The sequence below is a fragment of the Ptychodera flava genome, chromosome 12, assembly GCF_041260155.1.
Source record: "Ptychodera flava strain L36383 chromosome 12, AS_Pfla_20210202, whole genome shotgun sequence".
NCBI classification, from domain to species: Eukaryota; Metazoa; Hemichordata; class Enteropneusta; family Ptychoderidae; genus Ptychodera; species Ptychodera flava.
Window position 1 is genome coordinate 37,246,461 of NC_091939.1, and position 21,439 is coordinate 37,267,899.

The window sequence follows — 21,439 nt, forward strand, 5'->3', positions numbered from 1 at the left end:
ACTGAGTCCGAACTGAACATTGAACAGTTGAAGAGTACGTTTTAGTAAAAGTCTCATTTTTTGTGCTGATTTTCGCCACCGTACTTTCTTTTTATAGTGTTATAAACGTTCATAATACAAAACAAAAACCTTCAGTTTTGTCTCCTTTCGATTGTACATAGATTGTGTGACAGGAAAACCTTGTCTAGTTCATCGGCAATGATCTTTAGCTTTGTGAACGGTGAACGTACGCTCAACCAGCTAAAATAACACTTCAAAGGGATTTATTACCTTTTCATTCACATGACAATCCAACTAGTGAAACAGTCGTGTCTTTACTTTCAACGGAGAATCCTAACATTATATTTAAGAGTACAGGGGAGAAGATATAGGTGGCATTTGGGATGGTACGCGACGTATGCTTGTCCCAGCCAAAAACATGGCTGTGCGTTGACAGCAGAAGGAGCATGTCTTAGATGATATGATTGGCTGATAATGTGAATAGTCCACAGTCACGACCAGTCAAAATATTCGCATCTCATAGCTGGCTAACCGGACGTGTTGAAAGTTAGCGAGGTAGCATATTGGATTTTCGTACAGCGGCTTGGGATGGAGTGTAATCCTAAACCTCAAAATAGGGTTGGACCCCCACAAATTGCAACAGAATTTTTTTCTTCAGAATGCATTTCAGAGAGGTACCCAGAACAACATATTAAAAGTTTACTCGAATCCACCTTGGGGAAATATGACTAATTTGCATAAATCAAAAATGGCGGCCAACCATCCGACAAAATAACATAATTGGCCATATATCACATGTTAAACAAGCTATTTCAGTGATTTCAAAGTCTGAGACTAGTTATTAGGCTCAGGGAATCATTTTGGAGGTATAATGTTTCATATAGGCACTTCACTAATTTGCATAATTCCAATATGGCGGCCAACATTCCTACAAAAGACATTTTCGGTCATATACCACGTATTAAACAAGCTATTTCAGTGATTTTAATGTTAAGAGTATATTTCTTAGGCATGGACAAATGATTTTCGAGATGCAATTATTAGCATAGGTAATTGTTAATTTGCATAAATCCAATATTGTGGCCAACATCCCTACAAAGGACATTGTCGGTCATATACCACGCATTAAACAAGCTATTTCAGTGATTTTAAACTTTTACTATTTTTCTTGGGTATGAAGTAATACTTTTAGTGGTTCAATTTTTACAAAGAACCTTTGATAATTGCATAAATTAAATATGGCTGCCATATTAATGCCCCATGGCTTAATAGCTTCTAATATAAATAAGGGTTTGGTATAGTGTTTAGCACTAGGAAACTATTAAGAAGAAACTGTTAAGTCCTTCGACATTCATTTAAGCTCATATTTGGTATTGATATAAATACCAAAAAGAGCTTATATGGTGAGTCTATGGCGTCTGTATGTCTGTCTGTATGTATGTATGTATGTATGTAGGAATGTATGTGCGGATGTATGTCCGTCCCACGCAAAGGCTCCCTACCGCCAAAGCTACCATCTCAGTATTTTGGTGTACAGGTAGATGAAGGGGTTGGGATGTGACGTTGTTTCAGTGTCAAAAATATGCAAATGAGGTAAGAAAAAGGGGAAATCCTGCAAATGTGCAGGAGTGGTGGCAATAACTGAAACAGCCCACACTTCTGAGTAAGAGGTTTTTGACCTTTAACCTATTTGTGTGCAGGGTACCTATTATGTGCGGGAGTGGTGCAGTAACTGAAACAGCTTATTATTCAGTTCCTGTGATTGTTTATGAACTATGACATATTAACAGACCTGTTCAAACCATGGATGTCTATTTTGGTACATCCATGGTTGAAACATTTTCTGCTATGCATGTTGCTAAAGTTGACCTCAAGTACCTAAAGTTCAGACGTTATTTACTTTTGTCATCCTTGTTTTTCTGGTTTAAATATTTCTTGTTGTTTTTCTGGTTGTGCAGAAATCATTGTCTAACTTCAACGTAGAATTTTCCTGCACTGAACAGATAGAAACAACACTTATTGTTGATCGTTGGTATGTACAATTGTGATCAAATTTGAGCGACACCATATAATTGTGGTATTTTTAAAATTTTAATTTTTCTATATATGACGACTGTTAATGATTGTTAGTCTTCTGAATAATATATTCTCTTTCTGAATATAACATTGGATTCATCTGTGTACGGCATTTTCGTAATTTGTATGGGTGTTTAACACCGTACAGTGTCAAAACATGTAATCTGTAACGTATACTGTTAAAAGAAGACGTCTTTAGTTTTTAATTTAGACTGAACCCCCTTCTTATGGATGGGTGCATCCTTATAAGATCCCCTAGATGACAGGCAAGAAGTCATCACACATAACAGTAAAAATACAATAAACACAACAAAGCAAAAAACCAGAAAAATAATATGACCAAAATAAAAAATGCCATAATACACACAAATTGAAACTTAGCACTATTGCAAACAATGTCAGATTCATAAAAACTTTATGGACACAGACTCAAAAAATCTGAAAACTGCATGCTTTAGCAAAGGCTTACAATTAATCCCAAAACAGAATCCAACTCTTACACAATACAACAAGTACATCTGGAGTCATTTTCCAAGTGTCATTTTTCCAGATGTACATGCTTGTATCGTGTAACAGTTGGATTCTGTTGGGCTAATGAGTTGTTTGAATTAATTTAAGCCTTTCCTAAGCATGCAATTTTCAATTTTTTGTGAGTTTATGTGTTGATCAGTTTTTAAGAGTCTGACATTTTTTGCATCAGAATTTTATTGCAAAACAAAATAGTTGTTTTGTTATATAACATTTAAAAAACTGTGAAAATTTCAGAAAATTTGACCAAGCCAGACTAGATTCATATTCTTTGCAAATCTTGAAATTCGGATAAAAGTGAAGCAGAAAATCGGGTGGTTTGCATAAATTTGCATAAATTGCCCCTTCTATATTATGCAACTTACGACTGCTTGCCAAGCTAAAATGTGAGCCTAACCAATTTTTAATCTTGGGTTAACAAATTAATCAAATTGGATGAATCTTTGGAAAACATTATTTTGAGCAAAATACGCTGCATTGGGTGCAGTGCCCTCTTAACAGTTTTTTCTTGATATTCCGGTTGCTAAAATCTCTACAGAACCTTATTTATGTAAGAAGCTATTTGGTCATTAATTTGGCAGCCATATTAATTTCTGAAACTTATCAAAGTGTCGTTTAAAAACATTGAACCGCAAAAGGTGTTCTTCATGCTCAAGAAATATATTTAAACTTCAAAATGTCTGAAATAGATTGTTTAATACATGATATATGACAGAAAATGTCTTTTGTAGGTATATTGGCCGCCATATTGGATTTATGCAAATTAACGAAGTGCCAAGGCAAATCATTGCACCTCAAAAATCATTTGTCCATGCCAAAGAAATATAATTTTAACTTTGAAATCACAGAAATAGCTTGTTTAACCCTTTGACTGCTGTAATTATTTACACAAAAATTTTAATGCAATATTTTACCAATTTCTGTGAACTTTTCGGTACGTTTTTTCATAATTTTTGACCAAATGGATATCATTTTTCATCAGCTACATTTTTTTATCAAAATTTTGGCAAAAGGCATAAAAAAGACCGTGGTTTATTTATAAAGTTGAGAAAAATAGACCTTGGCGCCCAAAGGGTTAATACGTGGTATATGACAGAAAATGTCTTTTGTAGGTATGTTGGCCTCCATATTGGATTTATGCAAATTAACAAATTACCTATGCAAATCATTGCATCTCGAAAAACGTTTGTCCATGCCTAAGAAATATACTTTTAACTTTAAAATTACTGAAAGAGCTAGTTTAATATGTGGTATATGACCGAAAATGTCTTTTTGTAGGAATGTTGGCCGCCATATTGGAATTATGCAAATTAATGAAGTGCCTATATGAAACATTATACCTCCAAAATGATTCCCTGAGCCAAATAACTAGTTTCAGACTTTGAAATCACTGAAATACATGTTTAATATGTGATATATGGCCAATTAGCTATTTTGTCGGATTGCTGGCAGCCATATTTGATTTATGCAAATTAGACATATTTCCCCAAGGTGGATCGAGTAAACTTTTAATATGTTGTTCTGGGTACCTCACTAAAATGCATTCTGAAGAAAAAAATTCTGTTGCAATTTGTGGTGGGTTAGGTGCCAAAATCTCGTAGATTGAATGGAGTTAATCCTAAACCTCAAATTTGTGCTCGGCAATCTAACTCTATCGCTGAAAACATGGACAAAAGCCTTCACATCAATGTCATCAGAAGGCGAGATTTTGTTCACGATGACGGGACACAGACTGTATATAGGGCACTGTACGCACGTACTGTATTCTGCTTGAAGCACAGCCCTGCTCTGAGGTAGTAGCGGGTATATGCTTATACCATGGAGGTATGTTTATACCAAAGTCGACATTAACTTGAGTGTATCTACATTGAAAAGTTCTCATCTCTCGTTATTTTTATGGTACAGATTTGCAGAGGCAAAAGTGTATGCGTCCTTACACAGATCATCAGCATGATCAGACGCACATTTCGTTTGAAAGTGCTTGCATTTTGGTATCATTCACAGAAAACAGAGGGTTTAACTTGCAAGACAGACAAGTCTCTGATTTAAAAATGAAACGTCAGTTTTGTTTTCTTGAGTATGAACTGTCACAAACTGCAATGGTTCACTGTACTCCCTGGGAATGCAATAGTTGGCAATATGTCCAGCATGTGTTGCTGCATATTTGCAGCAATAATCTTGTTTGCAGCAAATTTGCAGCAACTTTAGCTGTTTACTGCAAATTTGCTGCAAATTGATCTAAGGGTTTGCGGGAGGGTCATAGCTAGCTGTAAACTTCTGCAACTCCTTCCTGCAAGCTGTGCTTGCTGCGTATTTGCTGCAAACTTAATGTAAATTTGCAGTAGAAATAATCTTCAGTAAGGGAAAATATTCAAATTTTATTTTATTTTAAAACCAGGTGCAAACCAGTCATCTATTAACAGTCAAATTCCATTTCATTTGCACCCGCCATTCCCAGGCATTCCAAAATGGTCAAATTCTATTTCATTCACAAACCAGGCACATTAACCAGTCATAAAAGATACTCAGATTCTGTTTCATTTGCAATCCAGGCATAAACCAGGCATTCCCAAACGGTCAAAATCAATTTCATTCACAAACCAGGCACAAACCGGTCACTTAAAGAGTAAAATTCTGTTTCATTTGCAATCCGAGCATAAATCGGGCATTCTTAAATGGTCAAATTCAATTTCATTTACAAACCAGTCGCAAACCGGTCATAAAAAATAAAGACATTCTATTTCATTTGCAATCCAGGCATAAACCGGGCATAAATGTTGGTTAAAAATAACTAAGTCATAATGCCAGTCGCTTTCCAGTCATAAAAGTTGGTTAAAAACCGTTAATTATGCAAATTAACATAAAATATACAAGCCACATCAATTAAAATCTAATTTGATCAACTTTGATCACTGCCAAACAATGTATATGCAGAGATTGGTTCAAATTGGATTGACTGATTCAAACACACATTCACAGACAGTGGCACGATGCTCAAAATGTGAGCAGTATAATGGATGTTAATTTTAATAGGATTGAGTGCCATGAGGGGAACGCTCCATTAACTTGGACGTACCCGAGTAACCAGAGTTATCAGAGGATTAATCTCTATGTCAACATATGCGAACAGATTATCTTTTAGTGTAAACAAAACATTAGCACTGCCGGAACTACTTTTAGCATGGCCAATACCAGGCGGCGCCTGACTTGATGATGGCCCCCCTGTCCGGCACTCAGGATTTCCAACCAGCGTTAAAAGTGCCGTCCAGCACTTGCTGTTACCCTGAGGTCATCATTTAGTTCATAAAATTGCATGAAGAGATTACAAAAACGATGGTATTATAGAATCCCTTTCAAATAAAATGCTGTTTAAACAATACTAGCAGTTAATTAACGTACGCTGATTTTGCATACGAAAAGCTATTTTTGTATGAATGTTTATACCCTATAAAAGAAAGTACGGTAGCGAAAATCAGCACAACAAAACAGGACTTCAGCACAACAAAACAGGACTTTTACTAAAACGTACTCTTCAATTTCAGTTCAGACTCACATTGCGGAAAGGTGCATGCAATGCAATGAAAGTCACGAGCAAACTTTAGTGTCAACAGATCCAGTCTTTGAATTATCAATGAACACTTATTTTTCTGGTCAAAAGCCAAAGGCTACTTGTCCATCGCAACAAGCCTCTCTGTTTCAATCCGCGTGTTCATTTTTAGCCGGATGCCAGCCAAATTGACCGGCTACTTCCGTATTTTGGCCGGCTACTTTTCAGCAATGTTTCGCTCTCTAGCCCCGAAATTCTGGTTTTGATAATAATATTTTGATATTTGTTGTCTTGCAAGCCGGAGATAACATTTCAGAAGTGCCTATGTGGCTATATGTAATCTAGCAATTTACGCGGTGAACTTGTTGCTATCTTGTACCAGCCTGTAGTACCGCGGCGATCTGCGAACGTGTACTGTATTGGGAATCGCTCTCGAGGTCATCCTTGCTTTCTTCCGACTACAGCCCGAATTATTCCGACGTTCACATCGGGTGCAACTTACCATTGGACTGACTTACGCCCACCAATAGCCGGCTATTTCCGAATAAAGCCGACGTTTGTTCCTCTCAAACGCGAAAGAGAAGAAAGTCTCAAACGCGGAAGAGAAAGTCGACGCTTCAGAGCTTTTGTTTTCTGCGTAAGAGTTGGGCCTTGTCTGATGGGTAGGTTTTTGATCAAATGTAAAGCAACCAAAAGTTACTGAGTCTCATTTTTCATAGTTTTGAAACGCCACGTCAATCCATCCATAGTCGATCATAGATCTACATCGCGTTTTGTGGAGGGGCCGTGGTTTAAGTGGAAGGGAAAGTCTACGCGGGAGTCTACGCTTGAAAACTTTGATTTTCTGCGTAAGAGTAGGACTTTGTCTGTTGGTTGCCGGAGGTTTTAGATCAAATCTAAATAAACAAACAATTACTTGGTCTCATTTCTCGTACTTTTGAAACGCTACGTCGATCACAGTGTCAAATTTCAGGTCGACCACAGTCCCTCTATCCACCGGTCTGGAAACGCCTATTGTAAAAGGTGTCAATCACCTTGACCGCACAGCCAACCCGCGATACGAGGGGCAGTCACGTGATAATGCGTAGCTTGGGTTTGTCCTGCATGCCACAGTCCCCGATTGTGTGTACGCTTTTTTCGAATTTTCGCTGTTTTTGGCTCTATCAAGTGTTCTCTGCGTCTATCTACGACACGAAGACAGAAATCATCATATCCTGAAACCGGTGTTTGTTTTTCGTGATCCTTCTCCCATCATAAATGATGATAGTGTGCGATAATTTCTGGGGTTGATCGCTGCGAGTGTGTTGACGTAGCACAAGCAACGGCTGGAATCAAACCGAAAAATTTGTCGTCGCTTTCTCTTGCAATGCTAGTATTCAGTGCCTCCAAATATGATAAAATATGTTTTCTGTGTAATATTCTGTGAAATCATGTCTGTTAACTGAGCAGAATAGGAAAGACAACTGCAGAAATGCATGGATAGAGGGACTGTGGGTCGACCGATATTGCATTATGTGTAAGCTTTACTGTGTCACAATCGACTAATCGACTGCAGGTGTGTTGTACACATACGGTGTCGTACAGGTTGACGTTGGGTGTCGTCAATTTGGAATTTTATCAAACATGAACACTGGAATTTAGTTCTCTTTTCAATTATATTCAACATCACCAAAAATCAATGGTAAGCTCGCGAATTCGTTTGTGCCGTCCGCCGACCGGCCTCGTTAACTGCCTCTACTATTTCTCCTTTTTCATAATATGTACGAGTGGCCATACTGTTTATAGACGGATCCGGCTAGCAATTCATTGACTTAAATTCGCTCTATAGGAGATGTAATGTCACAGGATATGCGCAGCTCTTGGAGTCCTTACTCACTCGTTACGTTGTTTGCAAGTGCAAGAAAAATCTCGCCACGTGGAAAGAACGTTCCATGCTGTTCTGATAACATTTGCATATATGATCAATGCGCGTTACTGAAGTGAAGCGTCCGAAAATAGGAAACTTGAATGAAAATTAACGAAGAACGATATTTTGTTTCACCATATTTCTAAAACTTAGTTTAGAGCCTAAATTAAAGAATAAGCTAGATTACTTGCATTGAAAAAAGGGCAGTTCACTTTTTCCTGTCAACATAGTTCCATGTGCAAGCATATGTGTGTGCCCGTGGTATTGAGTGAGTCGTTACAGCCCTGACGTTCCTATCATAGCACCAGCTCGATAAGATAATCGCAACAATGGAAAATTAACACCTTGGGGATTAAAAGTCTTCTGTTTGTCACCCGAGTTGGCAGGCAGCAACTCGGGTTTCAGGTACCATCAAAGTTAATGGAGCCTTCCCCTAATGCCAAGATAAAGGAAATATCAAAAATGTGTTTTTAGCTACTATAGACTATAGTCTATAGAAGCTATTGGGATGGGTATCCGTCTGGCGTCCGGCGTCAGTCTGTATGTATGTATGTATGTCCGTTTGTGAGGCGTCCGTCCACTCAAATATCTTGAGAACCGCAGTACTTACTGATTTGATATTTGTTGTGTAGATCCAAAATAGGATTTTGAGAAACTATTTTTTTTAATTTTTTGATATTGTTGAAAATAGGCAAATTAATGCCAAAAAAGGCGTTTTTGGTAAAAAATCTTCTTCTTCATAACCGCTGGTCATACAGCTTTGTTATTTGGTATACAGGTCCCTAGGGATAACCCAACTTAGATTTGTTCAAATTGTGATGAAATATGCAAAGGTGTATTTTTTTGGAATTTTTTTGTCATTTTTGGTCAAAATTTGACTTACATTGTATGTAATTCTTGTACTGTATAAACCCTATCAATTCACCCAGAAAAAAATAATTAATATGATTTTAAATAATTGAATTAATTGGGAAATCATCAAAGCCAAAATAATTTTAGTGTAGAATTATCAGAAAGTTCAACTTTTTTTGACAGTTCATAGTGAAATGCTTACCATCTTGGAGGATTAAAACATGTAAAGGCAACTTTCCTGAATCCCAACTTTTACATATTCTGAACCGTCATTTATTGTGCCCTGTATGTTATCTAAACGAAATTGCTCATAATAGTTTGTCATGATAGGGTGGTCAAATAAATAGAGACAGAGAAAGTTCTAATTTTCATTTATGGTTGACTTGGTAAGGATAAATAAAATTACTCTTTGAGGAAAAAAATAGAGTGGTCAATTAAAAGAGTGGTCAAAGTGATAGGGTTTTTATGGTAAAGCTGGGCTGTAAGATTCCTCATGTGCTATTTATAGCAATTACGCAATCTGTGTAAACAGTGCAATGAAAGTGTTACATGATTCCTTTATAATGCTTTTGATGACCTTGAACTTCTTAAGTTTCAAACATTTGTCTCTTCAGTGTGCTTTCTCTGAGTACGTACAGTCTCAAGTTATTCAACAGAACTTACTTACAATGTTAATTTGAAAGTTAAAATGTGCTTTGTTAACAGGATGGAAATACTGATAAAGATAACCTTAGCTTAAGATTCTTTATAACCTGACAGATACATATATGCTGTTTTTTATGACGTAAATCTTGATTTAAGCAAGTCTTGTTTACTTTAATTAGAATGTAATTAACTCTCGTTTATTAGCTACTATAGACTAATATAGTCTATAAACTGTTGGGTTGCTTGTTTTTTCAAAACCGCTGGTCAGACAGCTTTAATATTTGGTTTACAAGTCCCTAGGATGACCTTAGTGAGATAATTTCATACAGTCAGGAAATACTTAATTTTGTATCCATGTCTATAGTAGCTTCAGGGACTTTGGCCCTATGTTTTGTGAATAGCCTGTGATAATGATAACTTAATTGTTAAATATTTAGTATTTGTAGTATACTCATGGAGTGAATAACTGTCTTTGCATGATCTTAATGTTACAGGCATTTACATCAACAAGTAATGAAGTAACAATAAATTTTGTATCAGATGGTAGTATTAACCACCATGGTTTTCATCTGTACTATCAAATGGTACCATCTCATGCCTGTCCTCAAAGTATTGGTTACAACATGGCGGACTATGCACTTCAAGATTTTGCTGAATCTGGAATTTTTCTTGACACTGGTCTAGTTTTTCAATGTTCTGGTGTTGTATCATCGTGGGACATTCAAATTTCAGATACTTTCTCTGGAGTAGGCTCTTTGACAGTTTTGATATTACGACAATCATATCGTGGATTCCACATCATTGATTCAGATGTCATTGATCTCACTGGAAGTCAACAAGGTGGAAGGGTCATTACAAACACTAGTAGACTCTCTTTTCAGCAAGGCGATTTCATTGGTAAGTAATTTCAGTGATTTTTCTTTTGGATTTGAACTAACAGCTTACATTATTTTATCATCCAGCCAAGAATTGGATTATCAAAAGTAATCAGCTACATCTACATTTCTACAAAAGAATCCTGGTTCAAAAAAGTGTATTGTCTGATGGCTTGGTCTGGTTAGGGTAGCATTGTCTCCTCAAATAACCCATTAGGAAAGTTCATTAAATATGCAAATTAGTGATTAGCTTAAGTAAAACTGCTAAATGACTTTCATTATTGTTTTGACCTAGTATCGTCATTGTACATAGCAAGTTTTGTCAAATTTGGTCGAGTCAATCAAGATGTATAACCCTAATTAGGAAAGTTCATTGAATATGCAAATTAAGAATTGGCTGAAGGAAAAATGCTCAATGAAGTAAAAATGCTTAATGACTGTCGGGAATGTTAAATCATAGAATCTTCATGATACATACCAAGTTTCGTCATTTTTTGCTCACGTGTTCACACACGTGAGCATATGGTTTAGCCATGTCTGTCTGTGTGTGTGTCTGTGTGTCCGTGTGTCTGTATCCCCATTATCTCAAAAACGGCTGAACATATTTCAGTCAAATTTGGTAGAAATCTTCAGAATTCAAATGGCTAGAACTGAAAGGGTTTTGGTGGGCGTGGCTTGCATATTAATGAAGTTATCACAGTTTTAATTTTTCTGATACATGGTAGTCTATGGGAAGCATGATGACCATGGTTCTGGGTATCTGTGGTTTGAGGGCGCTATCCCCACGTTACACTCTGGCCAGACGATGCTGAAGTTAGACACGGTTTCGGATTTGGTTTCGGATTCGAGAGACTGAAAGAAATTTTATATTTTCAGCCAATTGTTACACTGTGGAATACTGGATTTTCCTTACTTTCCCTGGACCTTTTTTCAGCTAAAATAATATCAAATCACACTAGACAAAGTGAAAATAAGATCACAATGAAACAATGCATATATTTCATGGCATAAATTGTGTGCATATATTCACAAATGGTTAAAAAAGTAGAAATTACAGAAAGCTTCAAAGCACTCTAATTTAAAATTTAAAGGAAGTGTCGAGCAAGGAAAACAATATTTACAAAAACATACTTTAATCATTTTATATGTCACAATGTGTGTCACATGGTTTAATGTTAATATGTTGTATTAATTTGATGTTTTGATTGATGTTGTTTTACATAATATGTTGCGTAATAAAGATAGCATTGAATGCATTTCTTTGAATTGTGCGTAGTACTGTTAGCTTGAATAGTCTGAACTGCATAATGCCCATAATTGAGATGGACAGCTCATAAGTTGTAACTTTTGACTGATTTTTCAGCAGTTTTGTCTTGTGTAGTCATGCATTACAGTTCCTTGCTCTACTGCCTAAAGTGTTTTGATTTTTTAAACTTTATAAATTATCATTATATATGAAACATTTATGTCATTAACTACATGCTACATTTATGTGATAAAATATATGCTATTTGTGCAATTTCATCTAGTTAAAATATCTCCTTGTGTATCAGTAGTTATTATATTCTTCGAAAAAATAATAACAATTAACATAAGCTGGAAATATAAGAACCGAATCCGAAACCGAATCCGAAACTGAGTCCAACTTCAGCATCGTCTCTGGCTAGAGTAAAGCCGTAGTACTCATCGTCAGAAATATCGTCGAAGGCCGGCTATTGCTGGCAATCCGAAGCAAGGTAACGGCACTAAGCTGCTTCATAAACCTTAGTGCATCTAGAGGACCGTCACAGGAAAAAGTCAGGTAAGTGTTTCACTCTTTTGTATGGTAACAAGTCGCGATGATACGTGTTACTGATACTCTTAGTGTTAGTGGAAAAACAAGGTGGCCGATGTGGCTAAGGTGTACGGTATGCGTATCCTTACGTCGGAAGATTTTGCGTCAAAAGATTAGACTTTGTATTTGTGAAAATAGACAAGATTTCATCTAGCTAAAGGTAAATTTGTTCATTATGGAAGCGATCAATAATTTTGAATCTCGAGAACGGTGTGGTGAGGACACGTGTTAGTGGAAAAACAAGATGGCCAACGTGGCCAACGTGTACTAGTAGTAGTATGCGTATCCGTGCGACGTCAGAAGTTTATTGCGTCAAAAGGTTAGACTTTGAATTTGTGAAAATAGACATGATTTCATCGAGATAAAGATAAATTTGTTCATTATGGTAGTGATCAACAATTTTGAATCTCGAGAACGGTGTCCTTGATGAGTCGTAAATATGAACAAGTGGTGAGGACACGTGTTAGTGGAAAAACAAGATGGCCGACGTGGCCAAGGTGTACTAGTATGCGTATCCGTACGACGTCAGAAGTTTATTGCGTCAAAAGGTTAGACTTTGAATTTGTGAAAATAGACATGATTTCATCGCGATAAAGATAAATTTGTTCATTATGGTAGTGATCAAAAATTTTGAATCTCGAGAACGATGTGCTTGAGGAGTCGTAAATATGGAAAAAAAAATCAAATTCGTTCAATAAAAAATACGCATCTCCAATAGAAATATGGCCGACTATGGTCATTCAAGACACCGTACACATTTTTTCAAGGAACCAAACATTGTATAGAGGGGGAAGTGTAGTTGTTGTATATAAGGGTTGTTTTTCAAAATATTGAAATTGAGCAGATAAATCATAAACGTTTACCTGGAAAATGCCTAGGGTAGGTCCGTTTATTTGCATATTTTATGGTATATGTCTTCCTATTTTTTGTCAAAGAATTTAAAAATTCGATAGACTGATATATTATACAGTTCATGATGGGCTACATACATGACTCAAATTTGTTGCAGTTATTTGAAAAGTCCTGATCAAATGGGAGCAGTACTTTGGCAGTATTTTTGATAGGGTGACATTTTGTTGGCATGAACTTTCTACTGGGTATTTTTTGAACTTTAAATTTAGGGACGGACAATTAGACTTTGGGAGGGCAGTGGTCACGACTGGATTCTGAAAATTTTTTTTTTACGTCCGATAATTTTATTTTTTTCAAATGAAAATAGACTTGCAAATTTTTTTTTCTTCTGAGTTTTGCAGAATTTTTTATTATCGGTTACGTTCTGAATATTTTTATTTTGGAGGAATCTGAAATTTTTTTTTATTTTGGAGAGAAGTCTGAAAATTTTGTTTTCAAATTTTCTGCTCTGAAAATTTTTTTTCCGGTTCTGACCACCCCTCCCCCCCTTGCCAAAGTCTACAAAGTCTAATGGTCCGTCCCTTAGCCCATGCTGCCACTCAAATCATATATTGATTTTATTTCTTATACAGATTACATCTACAAGCCGAAGTCCTGCACCACTACTGCTCAAGAGGTTGATTTTGCTGTAATAAGGCTTGTATTTGGCCGCTAGAAGGCTCATATTTGCACATTTGGCCGCTGGAAGGCTCATATTTGCATATTTGGCCGTTGGAAGGCTCACATTTGGCCGTTGGAAGGCTCATATTTGCCGCTAGAAGGCTCATATTTGCACATTTGGCCGTTGGAAGGCTCACAGAACGCTCAGACATTTGGCCGTTAGAAGGCTCACTTTTCACTATTATAACAATCACACCATCATAAGAATCAAATAAATATTTAAAAATTGGAAGATTTGAGTACTTGCTTTAATTTATAGTGACTGCCACAAGATATATATACACAACATACAGAGATATATTTATTTATTCTTGGTGTTTTCTAATAAACCATCCATCCTAGAGAAATACAAGGATAACTTGTACACGAATTCTTGAGTGAAACACAACAGCATTTATTCCAGATTATACCTTTTTGATACTGCAACAACTACAATAATCTGAAGGAATCTTATCACATCTGTTAGAAGTTGAATACATCAATACAATGAGAGTAAAGAAATTAAGCCACAAGGCCAAAAATGAAAGAGAAAATTGCATCTCCAACGTAAAAGACAAGTCCACAAAATTCTTACAGAAAGGTGGTTATTGAGGGTGATGGCAATTGTTTATTTAGGGCTATAAGTCAAGGTCTCTTTGGATCTCAGATTCATCATAATGCTGTAAGATTACAAATTGTCAACTATATAATTGATCATTGGGATCAATATGAGCAGTTCATTAAAGGTGAATATCAGAGATATCATGTGAATAATCAAGATGACTACAGACAGTACATGTCTATATCTGACCCAGGTTTGGCAACTCATGGTGGCCATATTGAAATAAATGCAGCTGCTATGGCATACAGTGTAAAAATTGCAGTTCATCTAGATGTTCTGAATGAACCATTCGACACTGAAGGTGAATCCTCTGAAACAATACACCTATTATACCATGCAATCCGTGTGAAGGACAAATTGATAGTGGGCACTATGATTTCCTTGAGGAAAGAGATACAGAGACATTTCATGACACGGCTGAAACCACAGACTGTGCAAATTATAGAGAAAAAGAGAAAGTGAAAGACAAGAAAAGAAAGCAAGAAAAAAGGAAAATGGTAGAGTTCAGAGAAAATGAACAGCAGAGAAATGTTCAATCAATGAAATTAAGACGGTCTGATGAAGTGTACAGACAAAGTGAACAACAGAGAAATGTTCAATCAATGAAATTAAGACGGTCTGATGAAGTGTACAGACACAATGAACAACAGAGAAATGTTAAATCAATGAAATTAAGACGGTCTGATGAGGTGTACAGACAAAGTGAACAACAGAGAAATGCTAAATCAAAGAAATTAAGACGGTCTGATGAAGTGTACAGACAAGCTGAAAAAGAAGGTGATGCAAGAGCTAAGAAAATTAAAAGAAATTGCAGTGGTGCCAAATCAATTAATGAACTTATTGAAGTTTTCCATAAATCAGTTCAGAATGGTCCAACATTTGTATGTGTGTGCTGTGAACAGCTGTGGTACAGAGAAAGTGTTGTAAATTACAATAATGTTAAAAGTAAATTGTCATCATTGGCATCATCCTATGTAAATGCCACAGATGATGAAATGTCACCATTATGTCAAACTTGTTACTCATATTTAAAAAAGTCCAAGCTGCCACCTTGTGCTGTAGCAAACAAAATGTCATTCCCAGGAATCCCACCAGAGTTACAATTACACCCACTTGAAGAAAGACTTGTTGCCTTACGTATTCCTTTCATGCAAATCAGAGAATTGCCACGGGGTAGACAAGTTAGTCTGAAAGGCAATATTGTAAATGTCATAGCTGATGTATCTAGCACTGTTTCAACATTACCCAGAACTATCAATGATTCACAAACAATACCTGTCAAATTCAAAAGGAAAATAAGCTACAATCATGCGTACCAAGTTGAAAATATTAGACCTCACAAAGTGATAATGGCAGCAAAGTGGTTAGTTGAAAACAGTCCTTTGTATAAAGCGGAAAAGATAACAATTGGTACAAATTGGAATGTTTGTGATCAGAATGAATCTGATGACTGGGAAGAATTTTTGCAGGACAATGATTGCAATCTTAATTCTGAAATAGATGAACAGGAATCCTGTAATGAAAATGTTGACAATAACAATGATGATGATTTTGATGATAACAATGATGATTGGACAGAAGAAATCAAATTAGAGGATCAGGCTGCTGGAACATTAGATACAATGCTTTCACTTTCTTATGATAGAAACATAGATTCACAAGGAGCATTTTGCTTTGCCCCGGGTGAAGGCAACAGACCTTTAGGTATATTTCAAGATAAGTATTCCGAAGAACTCTCATTTCCAACAATTTTTTGTGGTCAGCCGAGACACAGTGAACAAAACATCCCAGTATCATACAGTACACTATGCAAATGGGAACTGCGACATAAAGATCGAAGAGTTGCGAAATCTGTTCCGAACATTTTCTTCAAACTGAAAAAGTTACAAATTCAGCAAATCAAAGACAAAGCATCATTATGCTTACGCAAATGTAATCTGAAAGGCCGTAAAGTAACAGCTGGTGAAGTGCAATCTCCTCAAGATGTAGACAAGATAGTTAGACTTGATGAAGGATTCAGGGTATTAAAAACATTGAGAGGGTCACCACCATATTGGGAAAGTGCTAAGAGAGACATATTTGCTATGATACGCCAAATTGCAATTCCTACATACTTCATGTCCTTCTCATCAGCAGAGTCCAAGTGGATACATCTTTTGAAAATTCTTGGAAAGACAGTTCATGAAAAGGAGTACACAGACAATGATATATTAAATATGTCATGGAACACCAAGTCTGAACTTATCAAATCAGACCCGGTTACTTGTGCTCGACACTTTGACCATTGCTTTCAGCAATTTATGCATGATTTTCTACTCAGTTCACACCATCCACTTGGTGAAATACAGGACTACTTTTACAGAGTCGAGTTTCAACAAAGAGGGTCACCACATGTACACATGCTTGTATGGATCAAAGATGCACCACAGTATGGTGAGAATGATGATGATGAAATTATTAATTTCATAGATCAGTATATTACATGCAGCAATGAAACCAGTGATGAAAACCTTGCAGAGTTGATAAATTATCAGATGCATAGACATGCAAAAACATGTAAAGTCAAAGGTCAGTGTGTTTGTAGATTTGGTTTTCCTCTACCACCTATGCCAAGAACAATGATATTGCAACCATTACCTATGGATGTTGATGAAACAACAGAACAGAGCCTTAAAGAACACTATACACGTATTAAAACTGTACTTTCTGATTTACAATTCGGAGAAAAGCTCTCATTTGATGAATTCTTAGACAAAATACAACTTGATGAGGAGACCTACATTAAAGCAATACAGTCATCCCTAACATCTGAAAAAATCTTCCTCAAAAGATCACCTAATGAAATCAGAATAAATAATTATATTCTACTGAAAGCATGGAGGGCAAACATGGACATTCAATTTATTATAGATCCATATGCCTGCATGTGCAATGTACATAGCATCTTACATCAGCAAAGCTCAACGAGGAATGAGTAACTTGCTAGCTAGAGCTGTAGATGAAGTGAGAGAAGGAAATCAAGACATCAGGGAGAGTGTCAGACATATAGGAAACAAATTCCTAAATCATGTTGAAGTTAGTGCCCAAGAGGCTGTGTATCTAACTATGCAAATGAAATTGAGGAGAGCATCACGAGATGTCATATTTGTTAATACATCACCCCCTAATGATCGAGTTATTCTACTGAAACCACTGGATGAAATACAAAATATGCCGGCAAATGCTACTGATATAGAAAGTGACAACATCTTGAAAAAATATGAGCGTCGTCCAAAAGCCCTTGAGAAATTGTGCTTGGCAGACTTTGCAGCTTGGTATACTTTTGAAAGGGAAAAACCTGATGAAGTAGAGAAGAAAGACAATGATGATGGTTACAATGATGACAACAACAACAGTGGGACAACTTATCGTGTCGGTAAACTTATCTACAAAATACGCACTAAAAGTAAAGTCATCCGATATGTTCGTTTTCATAAAGAGAGAGACTCAGAGAATCATTACAGAGAGTTAGTAATGTTGTTTTATCATTGGAGACATGAAAATCAACTATTGGCTGGTTGTCCCTTACGAAAATAGTCTGTAGATATTGTATTGAACTCTGATATTCTATAGAAAATTCTGTATATTTTATGGAAATCTGATGGAAATATGCTTCTGTTGAAATTCAATTGAAAATTTTCAATACAATTCTGTAGAAAAATTTAAATGTTATAGAATTTTAATGTGTATAGAAACTTTAAATTCTATTGAAGTTTGCTGATAATTTTCTGTAGAAAATCTGCAGAAATTAAACATATTTTTTATGGAATTTTTCGGTTCCATAGCTTTTGTGGAAATTTTTTTCTGTTTTTTTTTTTTTTTCCCACAGTTTACACTGTTTCAGACTTAAGTTCATGTTTTTGCATGTTGGCATGAGCTTTGATAAGAACTCAGTGACATATATATAGCTGGTTTCAATATGGAAAAGGTAGTGACATTTACCTATGGAGAGTTCTAAGCACATTCTCGTGTACCCTTTAATTCTGAAAAGCTATTTTCATTTACACACACATCCCAGGAAAATGTATATAGTTTCAATTGTACCATTCCTTTTACCATTGCTTTTGTACATTTCATGACTGTACACAGACCAACCAGACTCTCTTTGTTTGATCCTAAGTCAAGTGAGCTGACCTGTGCCTTTGCTTTGTTATGCAAATAGTTTCCTGCCTTTACAATGGGCTGATTACATAATAGTGTAGCCACGCATTATTCATTTGAACTTGAGGCAGTCCACAGTGCACATGGCTCTTATGAAAAGTACTAAAGTTCAACTCCAAATTGCATGGAACATTAGGATCCAAGGTCCATTAGCAAGATTCTAACAGTGTTATGAAGAAGGGAGCTCACTAATATGTCACAACTGTAAGGATCCACATTGCAGCATCAACTGAAAATTACGTGAGTTAAGATACACAACACTTTAATTATGCACTTGGCTGAGGTCAAAACTGCTAGACTGGAGAGGTAGGCCTTGCATTCATATGTGTAGGTTGCTTTATGTTTTGTAGTCCCTGTATGTTTCATCAAGTTTTGATCGATTGTTAATCATAATTCTTTTAGAAATAAACTACATGTTTATAATTTACTTGCTGACTGATTTTTTGTGAGTTTTGCAGTAATTCATTGCATTGGTATCTATGGCAATATCATAAGGTGGTATTCCTTACTTAGTAAAAGTTTAACACATATTGTTGTCATACTTCTAAGAGATTGAACTCGTATAAGACAAACAAACTTCTGTAAAAGAGTGCAAAAATTAAATATAGTTCTACAGAAATTCTACATAAAAATTCTGTAGAATGTGGTAGAAATTCAATATAATGCTACAGATACTCTGTAGAACGTGTATTGAATTTACATAGAAATTCTGTAAATTCTACAGAAATGATACAGAAAGTCTGTTGAATTTCTACAGAAAAAGGGGGCCAAAACTCCATTAAACTCCGTTAATTCCATAAAGGTTCAGTAGAATTTCTGTAGAAATTCTGTGTCACTTTAATTGAGTTTTGTCATCAAATTCGATAGAATTTCTACAGAAAATTTTCATAAGGGGTAGTACATACCATGACCGCTATTTGCAAATAAAACAGGAAGTAGATACTAAACAAAAGGATTACAATAAAAATGCTGAGGCATTAGATCATTAAGCAATTGAAGCAGTACAGAATACAGCTGTGGATATGTTTGACAATATTGCTCCAAATACAGAACGTCAGGAAAGACAAGACTCTGCAGAAGGATGCAGACAAAGTGACACAATGAACATATTTGCCCCACAGAATGAGTCATTCACAATATGACATAGGACAAGACATTGGCATGGCTGTAAACAATCCCAATATTGAAGAACTTCAACACCCACGAATGCCTGACAGTCAGCTGTACCCCATTTTACAGATTCTTAACAAGAAGCAAAAAGAAATATTCTATCATATAATTCATTGGATTAAAACAAAAACAGATCCTTTGCATGTGTTTGTTACAGGTGGAGCAGGTGTTGGTAAATCTGTTGTTCTGAAATCACTTTATCAAGTACTTTTGAAACATCTTTCAAGTCGTCCTGGTGAAAATCCTGACAATGTATTACTATTACTCATGGCACCAACAGGCAAGGCTGCATACAATATTAAAGGGAGTACAATTCACTCAGCGCTGCAGATTCCTGCAAGCCAAGGATTTCACTATAAACCCTTAACATCAGAAAGACTAAATACTTTGCAAGCAAAATACAGGAATTTAAAAATTATTTTCATTGATGAAATCTCCATGGTTGGCAATGGTATGTTCAACTACATCAACCTTCGGCTTCAACAAATCATGGCAAACAATCAGCTCTTTGGTGGTGTCAGTATAGTTGCATTTGGGGACCTGTATCAATTGAAGCCTGTCTTTGATGGCTGGATATTTAATGATCTTAGGCATGATTATGGACCACTTGCTTTAAATATCTGGAAAGACCTATTCAAAATGTTTGAATTAACAGATATTATGCGTCGAAAAGATGACTTGGATTTCGCACAATTACTTAATCGTGTACGTGAAGGAAAACACACTTCACATGACATCAGTATTCTGAAAACCTGCATAGTACAAACCAATAATGGAAGTCCACCGTACAATGATTCAATAGTGCATCTCTACTGTGAAAACAGACTTGTTGATAACCATAATGTGTTAGTGTACGACAGACTTACAGAAACTAAAACAAATGTATCTGCTACTGATACTGTAATTGGGGATGTCTCTGAAACAGTGAAACAAAAAACATTAACCATAGTTGCAATGTTAGGTCCTCAAAAGACAATGGGATTAGTATCTCAATTATCCATTGGAATAAATCAACGAGTTGAACTACATTGTATGTATGAATCTGTGTGTTGATGATGGATTAATAAATGGCACTCCAGGAGTAATAAAGTTTATTGATGGACCAGACTTAGATCATGTCATGGTTCTATGGATTTTATTTGATGATAGCACTGTTGGCAAAGCACTGCGACAAGAAAAACGACATTTATACCAGAGGAGAGTAACCAAAGCATGGACACCCATTACACAGATATCACGGCAATTCAGAGTAGGAAGACATAAAAATGCTGAAGTTGTTAGAAAACAATTTCCCATCAGACCAGCCAGTGCAAAGACTGTCCACCGTTGCCAAGGTGATACTCTCACTGATGTAGTTGTTGATTTCAGTACTGCTTCAAACAGAAACCAGTGTCATATACACTATGTTGCCCTTAGCAGAGTCACAAAACTTGCTGGTCTTCACATAACCACATTACAGGAAAATCAAATATCTGTCAGCAGTGATGTCACAGAAGAAATGCAACGCATGCGATCACATTCCATGTTACAACTTTGCTTGACTTTTCCATATGATATACCAAACAAATTTATTGTTGCTTATCAAAATGTAAGATCACTTCATTGCCATTTTCAAGATGTTGTGAATGATTTC

General features: G+C 36.1%; 1 protein-coding gene and 1 long non-coding RNA gene across 2 annotated transcripts in view; both read left to right on the forward strand.

Annotated features, from left to right (window-relative positions):
• The window catches only part of LOC139145779 (uncharacterized), a 300,693-nt gene that overhangs the window by 72,631 nt on the left and 206,623 nt on the right, over positions 1-21,439 (forward strand). The window contains exon 13 of the mRNA XM_070717084.1: positions 10,049-10,451. Coding sequence (XP_070573185.1) covers positions 10,049-10,451 — 403 coding nt within the window. The remainder of the gene's footprint in view (positions 1-10,048; positions 10,452-21,439) is intronic.
• LOC139145782 (uncharacterized) lies at positions 11,883-14,067 on the forward strand. The gene is made up of 2 exons (XR_011555025.1): positions 11,883-12,230; positions 13,748-14,067. It is a non-coding gene; the product is annotated as an uncharacterized lncRNA (long non-coding RNA).